The 9505-nt window shown below is 58.8% G+C and overlaps 1 protein-coding gene across 1 annotated transcript; it reads left to right on the forward strand.

Annotated features, from left to right (window-relative positions):
- On the forward strand, positions 1–4217 carry LOC121107724 (PHD finger protein 7-like). The gene is made up of 9 exons (XM_040653601.2): positions 1–1054; positions 1387–1478; positions 1584–1685; positions 1944–2068; positions 2250–2412; positions 2516–2622; positions 2840–2953; positions 3104–3222; positions 3395–4217. Exons 1-9 carry the CDS (start codon positions 1003–1005, stop codon positions 3973–3975), a joined length of 1455 nt encoding a protein of 484 aa, XP_040509535.1. The 5' UTR covers positions 1–1002; the 3' UTR covers positions 3976–4217.
- The last annotated feature ends 5288 nt before the right edge of the window (positions 4218–9505 follow it).

Here is a 9505-nt window from a genome sequence, read left to right on the forward strand (position 1 = left end):
TCAGGTACGGATGCCACAATGCCAGCCTGGGTTTGGTGAGGCCTGGAGTATGATCAAAATTTTGGGAACGCAGTGACAGGTGCAGACACCTCTCGGAGTGTGATTCCCAACTTCCTGTCTTAATGCAAATCTCAAGAACACGAGCCATGTCACCAAACCACTGCTCACGGCTGTTCGCTGAACCTGACACATTCTACTCCCCAGTCCTGCAGATCCATCACTTCTGGAGAAGGACAGATGCAAGGGTGCGTTTGGGACTGCCTTCATGCTCCCCGATGTGCCCCAGAGAGCAAGGCAGGGAAGGCCACAAGACCACGATGCCAAAGCAGACAGAAGACCTTCAGAAATCTGGGTAGAGACTGAGGTGAGGAGAACCAGGATGTGTTCTGCCTTGAGGATCTCTCCTTGCACAAAGTCTTGGTGGAGGTGGGATATGTGAGATGGCTTAATCTTCCATGACAAGAGCTGACAAGAAGCAGAGATGAGAATCATTCAGTCCTACCACAGGCAGGATGCCTCCTACCAAGCAGGAGCAACCAACCGCTCACCCTTATGCAGTACCAGGGCTGCATTTTGTGGAGAAGCACTGAGAGCAACGGATCCAGAAGAGCCATCATCTACACAAAAGGCTCTGTTTTAATTCCGAAGAACAAGGAGCGTGTAATAATATATGTGTAATACTGTAATATATGCGTAATAAAATATGTGTAATACTGAAAGAAGAGGGGAGATACAGGTTGGGTGTTGGGAGGCAATTGTTGATTCTGTTGAGGGTGGGGACGCACTGGAACAGGTTGCCCCGGGACGCCGCCATGTTGCTTGGGGGCCTGGGACCCACTCCGCCCTGGAGGGGGTAGGCGTGATGTCACAGTGGGTGGCGGGGAGCAGGCATTGTGACGCGCGGGGCTGGGAGCAGAGCAAAGGCTGCCGGGCTCAGAGCGTGTGTCAGTGCGGCCTGGCGAGGTGCAGAGAGAGCAGGGACTCTCCAAGTGCTCACCGCCGATGCGCAACATGTCCAGTAGGAAGCGGAAGTCCCCCGACTCCGGGGAGCAAGGTGAGAGCAAAGGATCCCTGCGCGCAGCTCCCCGCCGCCGGGCAGAGGGGTGCTGGGGGTCTGCCAGCGGCTGAGAGGGAAAGAAGGGGCAGGCAGGGGCTCCCCGGCTGCCGCTGGGCACAGCACCTCTGCTCCTCGGCAAGGGGCTCAGCCTGGGCTGTGGCTGCCCGCTGCCACCGTTGGGCCTGCAGTGCCCCGTCCTCCTGCACCGCCTCCAGCCCTGCCCCTCAGCCGGCACGGCAAGCAAAGAGCACGGCCCTGGGGACAGCCCTCAGGGAAAGCTGGCCCCGCAAGGTGCTCACTGCTGCTCGCATTTGCTCTCTCCTCTGCAGCGTGCGTGCTGTGTCGCCGCGCGGATGTCAACCCGGACATCTGCGGGCGCACCTTTGCCGAGAGTGACCTCTGTGTGCATGAGTTCTGCTTGGTGAGTTCCAGCCCTCAAGGGCTCCTGCCAGCTTCCTGCCAGGGATGCTCCCTCCCTTCCTTTGCGTCCTAACGAGATCCTGCCCTGCTCTGTCCTCTCCGACAGCTTTTTGCCAACATCCGCTTTGAGGAAAGCGCCCCCTGGGAGGAAACTGTGGGCCTCCCGGTTGGTACCATCAGGTGCAGAATCAAGCAGGCAGACCAGAAGGTGAGGCCCTGAAGGGAGCGGTGAGCTTTGTGCCAGGAGAGGCTCACGCCAGCTTAGGCTGCACCCAGCGAAAGCAATCGCAGCCCTTCCAGCGGGCACCAGGCCCAAGTCCTGCCATAGCAGACGAGCCTTCTCCACCAGGCGGCTCTGCAGAGTGGGACCCAGCAGCTCCCGCAGCCTGTGCCCTGCCCAGAGGTGCGGGGCCGGCCGTGGAGGCCCTGGGCCTGCTGCTGACTGGGGCTGCCCTGTTCTTTTCAGCAATGCTTTGTTTGTGGCGAGAGAGGAGCCGCCATCAGCTGCGCAGAGAGAGGCTGTGCACGCAGCTTCCACCTGCCCTGCGCCGTGGACGGCGAATGTGTCACCCAGTTCTTTGGGCAGCACAGGTAAGGGCTGTCAGCAGCAACCAAGCCAGGGAGGAACCCGCAGCGACAGCTCCCAGCAGCCTGCCAGAGCCAGAGCCAGAGCCAGAGCCAGAGCCAGAGCCGGGGCCTGGGGGCGCCTGCCTGCTGCTCTGCCCTCCTCGCAGCGCTTCTCACCGTGCCCATCGCTTGCATCTTCCCCCAGGTCCTTCTGCCGCGAGCACCGCCCGCGACAGGCAGTGGAGGCAGCTCCATCCCAAGGCACCGACTGCGTCATCTGCCTGGAGCCCATGGGGGACAGCACGTCCTACCAGACCCTGAGGTGCCCAGCGTGCAAGCACACCTGGTTCCACCGCAGCTGCGTCCAGGTAGGAGCCCTCCCCTCAGCCTGCGGCTACGGCCGGCGCTCAGCAGCACCAGGCCCCGCTCACGCTCACGCTCACGCTCACGCTGCTTCTGCTTCTCCGGCAGGGGCAGGCCATGAACGCCGGCACTATGTGCTTCCAGTGCCCCATTTGTCAAGACACGGAGCAGTTCCGTGCAGAAATGTCCACTCTGGGGATCCAAATCCCAGTCAGGTTGGTGTCCTTCTCCCCAGCTCTGCAGACGTGAAGGCGCGAGCGCTGGGCCTGCCCAGGGACTGTCCCGGCAGGCCTGGCCCTTTGCTGTCTCACGAGCATAGGCCTCAGCTTCATGGAGAAGCTGGAAACGGGGTTGGCTTGGATCAACAGGGATACCCTGGATCACACACGGGGGGCATCGGCGGCTCATCACATTCCCTCCCCTCTCTCGTAGGAGACCGTCTTGGTGGGATGACAGGACCTACCCATCGCTTCTACGGAGGCACGGGCGCTGCGATGTCAGCACGTGCCTTTACCCAGGAGGCAGGGAGCAGGAAGAGGCGGATGGGTGAGTTACCTCAGCAGGCCTCCGGGCTTCCGCGGGGGATCTCAGCCTCAACACGGGATGGGGAACAAGGGCTGAGCACCGCAGATGTGTTGGCCGCTGCCTGGCTTGGCTCACCTTGTCCTCACAGCCACAACCCGTTTGCTTCCCCAGGCCCTGGCAGCTGCTCCTCTGCAGCTCCTGTGCTGCAGAAGGGACCCACCGACGGTGCTCCTACCTGAGCAACAGAGTTAACAGCTGGGAGTGTAACAGCTGTGCTGGCGTGGGCACCGGTAAGATGCAACCAGTCGTGCTTCCCTAGGCAGGGGCCGGGCAACACCTGGCAGCGGGTGCTGCTCAGGGCGGCCTTGCCAGACTCTCTCTGCCCCAGAAAAGGAGGGCAGCCCGTTCCGACCCGAGGCTGCAGCTTCATCAATTCAATGACCTCCCTGCCTCCCCTTACAGCCTCCAGCAGCAACACGGAGCGCGCCGGCCCCAGTACTTCCAGCCAAGGGGCTCTGGAGCCTCCCCGTGGCTCCCAGGGACTGGAGAACATCAGCTCCGGCCCCAGCAGCCAGGCAGCATCGGGCCTACCGCAGAGATCCCAGCTGCCTGAGAACAGCCACCTGCCCAGTGAGCCTGGGACACGGCAGAGGACAGTCCGCCCACGCCTCCCTGCGGATCACGAGGCATCTCGACACCGCGGGAGCGGCCGTACAACAGCCCCACGCACCAGCAGCGGCTCCCGCAGGTCCACCCAACAGAGGGCATCGCGGCCCTCCGCAGATTCCCCGGTGGCTGCGCCCAGGAGGGGTCCCAGGCAGCAGGGGACGGGCCGGGTACGAAGCCGCTCCCCGCTACAAGATCGGGCCTCGCGTTCCCAGAGCCGGCCCAGAAGAAGCCGTGGCAGCAGACAAACGCCACGCCAAGCTGCACGGAGCAGCACACTCTGCTCGGCCACCCCAGTGACATCGAGGCCCTCGAGGGGTTCCCCGCAGCCGGGACACAGAAGAGCCTCCAGGCAGCAAGGGAGGGCCCACACATGAAGCCCTTCCACAGCGGGACGTCAGGCTGCGACTTCCCACAGAGACCCGAGCACACCGCGGCAGCCGGTCCCAACAGCGGCGGCCAGCCTGGGCACAAAGCTGCTCCCAGGTCGGTCCATCAGCAGAACCATAATCTCCACAGCCCGACCCTCAGTGTGCATAGGAACAGCCGTGTGCCAATGACACCTGCTCAACTTGGTCAACATCAGCCAAGACAATAAATCCCACACTCATTTACACCAGCTTCGTTCCCCTCGTCTTTTCCTGGGGTGGGCAGAGTTCAGACCTCGACCACAGGCTTGTCTCCTCCCCAGCAGAATGGCTTAGGGTGGAGGGGACCTTCAATAGCGTCCGGTTCCAACCCCCTGGCCGCGAGCAGCTTCGCGCACCACCAGATCAGATCAGGATGCCCAGGATCGCATCCAGCCTGGCCTCACATGACTCCAGAGATGGGGCATCCAGAACCCCTCTGGGCAGGATCTTGCTGTTCCAGTGCCCCGCCACTTGCTGAGCAAAGAATCTCTTCCTAACGCCTAACCTCTCTCTATCCTCTTTTCGTTTAAAGCCAGTCCCCCTTGTCCTATCACTATCGGCCTGTGTAAAAAAGTCAGTCCTCCTCCAGCTTGGCAGGACCCTTCAAGTACTAGAAGGCTGCAACGAGGTCTCCCCGGAGCCTTCTGTTTTGAAAGCTAAATGAACCCTGTTCCCTAAACCTGCCTTCATTGGTGAGGTGCTCCAGCCCTTGGATCATCTCTGTGGCCCTCCTCTGGACCAACTCCAACCGCTCCACATCCCTCCTGTGCTTGACTGGGGTGTCAGAGCTTGGGCACAGCACTCCAGATGGGGCCTCGCAAGGGCGAAGTAGAGAGGGACATTCTCCAAGTCCCTCTGCAAGCACACACTGCTGGCTCATCTCCAGCTCTTTGGCCATATGACCCCCAGGTCCGTCTCCACGGGGTTACTCTCTCAGTGTTCTCCTCCCAGCCTCTCCCCGTATCTGCCACTGCCTCGACCCAAGTGCAGCACCTTGCACTTGGCCTTGTTAAAGCTCCCTAGATGCTCACGTGCCCTCTGTTTCAGCGTGTGTCCAGGCCCCTATGGGCAGCGTCTCTGCCTTCTATTGTGTCAACTGCACCGCTCAGCTTGGTGTCATCAGCAAACCTGCTGGGGGTACACTCTGTGTACCACTGCCTGTGTCCTTGATAAAAGTGTTCAAGAGCACCAGTCCCAAGACAGACCCCTGGGTGCCCGGCCTCCGCCTGGACGTACAGCCGCTGACAACAACCCTCCGCCCACGACCATCCAAACAATCTGTATCCACCTATCTGTCCAACACTCAAAGGCACGTCTCTTCAATTTAGAGATAAGGAGGTGCTGTGGGACCATGTCAAAGGCCTTGCACGAGTCCAGGCAGAAGACATCGGTTGCCCTCCCTTTGTCCATCAGTGCCATCACTCCATCACCAAAGGCCTCCACATGGGTCAGGCACGACTGCCCTTGGTGAAGCCGTGCTGGCTGTCTTGCATCACCTCCTCATCTCGCGTGTGCCTTAACATCTCCTCCAGGAGGATCCACTCCGTCATATTCCCAGGCCCAGAGATGAGGCACAGCAGCCTCTAGGCCCAGCCGGGCTCTGGCCCCAGCCCCAGTGAGGCACGAGGTCTAAAATCACCATGGATCAAGGCTCCGCTGGCAGGACAGCCCAATTCTGGGGGTGTTTCATGGCTTGGGCTTGCCACTCTTTTATATTGTTAATTCATAAGTAGCAAACCATTTAATTTTTAATCTATTTCTTAAAACACTGGGGGGAAAAAAAAGGAGATGAGCAAAACATGAAACTAGTAGGATATTTGATTTTTTTATTATTGTTTTATTTTCTGGGTGAAACTAATACATAATTGCCCTGTTTGATGTCAATCGTTGCAATTTCTCGTTTAAATGTACATTTCACCCTGTAGTATGAGCTCAGTTCAAAAGTCCTGACTTGTGTTGTCTGGACTTGGGATTAAAAGCCGCAGAAATGCCTTCTCTACCACCACCCATCATTTCTGATGCTGTGATACAGAACCACAAACAGGACCACCTCCCCTGCAGTGCACAGGGACACCACAGCTCGGCTCTTTAGAAGGGATAGGCGAGGTACGAAGGGTGGGGGAGTTGCCCTCTATGTCAATGAGTGGATAGACTGTGAGGAGCTCCCTCTGAGAAGCAGTTAGGAACAGGTCGAGAGCCTGTGGGTTAGAATTAGGGATGGGACTAATAAAGGTCAGCTGGTGATAGGGGTATACTACAGGCCACCTGATCAAGGGGAGGCTGTTGACGAGGCTTTCTTGCTCCAGATGTGCGAGGCATCGTGCTCACGGGCCCTCGTACTGGGGGGGCACTTCAACCATCCGGACATCTGTTGGAAAGACCACACGGCGAGCTGCAAGAGGTCCAGAAGGCTCGTGGAATCCATTGATGACAACTTTCTGGTCCAGGTATTGGACAGGCCAACCAGTGGTGAAGCGTTGCTGGACCTGCCGCTCACCAATGCGGAAGAGGCATCAACGTTGGAGGCAGCCTGGGCTGCAGCAACCATGGCCTGGTTGAGTTTGTGATCTCAAGGGATGTGGGCCTGGCAAAGAGTGGGGTCAGGACCCTGAACTTTGGAAGAGCGAACTTTAAGCTGTTCAATGGATTGTTGGCCAAGATCCCCTGGGATGCTGTCCTTAAAGAGAAAGATGTTGAGGACAGCTGGCTACTCTTTGAGGATGCCCTCCTGAAAGCACAAGAGGTCTCCATCCCTCTGAATAAGAAAGTGGGCAGACAAGATAGGAAACCGGCATGGCTGGGTCTGTATCCTCAGACATAGGATCAGGAAAGCCAAGGCGCAGGCAGAGCTGAACTTGGCAAGGGATGTGAAAAACAATAAGAAGACATTCTACGGGTGCACTGGCCAGAAGAGGCAGGCCAAAACAGGGGTACCTGCTTTAGTAAATTTAAAAGGAGAACTGGCTTCAACGGACAAAGAGAAAGCTGAGGTACTGAATGAGTTCTTTGCCTCGCTCTTCACTGGTGGCCAGGATTCTAGTCTTTCTCATGTCCCTGAGCCCTGCACCCCCAGGCCTCTAGGTGGGGACCAGGGGGGTAAATCCCCTCCCACGGTAAGGGCAGAGCAAGTCCGAGACCGCCTCAGGAGACTGGATGAGTACAAGTCTTTGGGGCCGGATGGCGTGCGTCCCAGGGTTCTGCAGGAGCTGGCTGAGGTGGTTGCCAAGCAACCATCCATCATACAGACTGGAAGGAGCAGTCCTTGAGAGCAGCTCTGCAGAGAAGGACCTGGGGGTCCTGATGGATGACCAACTTAACATGAGCCAGCAGTGTGCTCTTGCAGCTCGGAAAGCCAATGGTATCCTGGGCTCCATCATGAGCGGGGTGGTCAGGAGGGACAAGGAGGTGATTGTCCCTCTCATCTTTGCTCTTTTGAGGCCCCATCTGCAGTACTGTGTCCAGGTATGGAGCCCCCAGGACAAGAAAGACAGAGAGCTGTTGGAGAGAGTCCAGAGGAAGGCCACAAAGATGATCGGGGGCAGGAGCACCTCCCCTACGAAGACAGGCTGAGGGAGCTGGGCTTATTCAGCCTGGAGAAGAGAAGGCTGCGGGGTGACCTCATTGCAGCCTTTCAGGACCTGAAGGGAGCCTACATACAAGAAGGGAGTAAACTCTTTGAAAGGGTAGATAACAGCAGGACAAGGCGGAACCGTTCTAAGTTGAAAGAGGGAAGATTTAGGTTGGATGTAAGGGGGAAGTGCTTTACCAGGAGACTGGTGAGGTGCTGGAACAGCTGCCCAGAGAGGCTGTGGATGCCCCGTCCATCCCTGGAGGTGTTCAAGGCCAGGCTGGACGGGGCCCTGGGCAGCCTGGTCTAGTAAATGGGGAGGTTGGTGGCCCTGCCTGGCAGGGGGTTGGAGATTCATGATCCTTGAGGTCCCTCCCAACCCAGGCCATTCTGTGACTCTGATTCTGTGGCTCAGGTCTCCAGGGACGGAGCATCCACGGCATCTCTGTGCAACCTGTGCCAGTGCCTCACCACCCCCCCTGCAGAAGATTCTGTCCCTGTAGCCAACCTAAATCTCCCCTCTTGGAGCTTGGAACCGTTTCCCTCTTGGAGCTGGAAACCACATTGACACATTCGTCAGTTTTTGAGCAGGAAATAAGAGCGGATATGCATACATAGATATTTAGCTCGCTATTTTTCTTCCTCGATGTGTTATTTCCTATAACCCTGACTGCAAGTCCGTACGCGGAGCACCGCCGGCAACTCCGACCACCACGCAGCCCGACGGAGCGGCAGCGCAGAGCCGCCACAGCAACCAGGCGCCACTTCCGCTCTTCTCAGCGCATGCGCAGTACGACCAGGAGGACTTCTTACCATAGAGATGGCGGGGCTGACGGCACGGAGCAGTCCGAGCGAAGAGGCGCTACTTCCGGGTTTCCCGAGGCCTGGCGGGGGTCTGTTGTCGCAGAGGCGGGCGGTACAGAGCGGAGACAGCGGAGCGACGCGTTGCGCAGCTCCGGGAGGCCTCGGTGGTGCTCTGCGGGACTGTGCGGGCCCCGGGGGAGGGTCCAGAGCGCCCAGAGTGCTCCCACAGCTCGTATGACCCCCCACCGCCCATAACTCAAAGCGCCGCCACGGCGGTCCCGACAGTTTCGGCTGCAGTTCCGCGCTTCGCTCACGCCGGTGGCAGCAGAGACGGAGAAAAGAGCGGCACGGAGCCTGGGGACCGCCACTGGGACCGGGGTGAGCCCGGGGGGACGGGGCGGGGCTTGGCTCTTCTCGAGGAAACGCCTTCGTTCCAAGGGCGTTCCGACTCGTCTGCCCTTGAGCTCTGCGAAAGCGGGTGGCGTTTGCCGTTCCTGAGCGCACAAGAGCTTCCACCGAAGGCGATGATGCCCGGAAGGCAGCAGTCCTACCGTTCTCCCATCACCGACGGTTCTCGCTAAGCCACGTCCCTCAACACAGCATCCAAACGCTCTTTGAACACCTCCAGGGTCGGTGACTCCACCACCTCTCTGGGCAGCCCATTGCAGTGCCTGACCACCCTTTCAGACAAGTAGTATTTCCTAACGTGCAGCCTGAACCTTCCGTGGCGCAGCTTGAAGCCATTCCCTCTAGTCCTATCACTGTCACACGAGAGAAGAGGCTGACCCCCAGCTCACCACAGCCTCCCTTCAGGTAGTTACAGAGAGCAATAAGGTCTCCCCTGAGCCTCCTCTTCTCTAGGCTGAGCAATCCCAGCTCCTTCAACCACTCTTCATAAGGCCTGTGCTCCAGAGCCCTCACCAGCTTTGTTGCCCTCCTCTGGACACGCTCCAGGGCCTCGATGTCTTTCTTACAGCGAGGGGCCCAAAACTGGACACAGTACTCGAAGTGCGGCCTCACCAGTGCTGAGCACAGGGGGACAATTACCTCCCTGTTCCTGCTGGCCACACTATTTCAGATACAAGCCAGGATGCCATTGGCCTTCTTGGCCACCTGGGCACACTG

Source organism: Gallus gallus, chromosome 28 (genome assembly GCF_016699485.2).
Source record: "Gallus gallus isolate bGalGal1 chromosome 28, bGalGal1.mat.broiler.GRCg7b, whole genome shotgun sequence".
Taxonomy (NCBI): domain Eukaryota; kingdom Metazoa; phylum Chordata; class Aves; order Galliformes; family Phasianidae; genus Gallus; species Gallus gallus.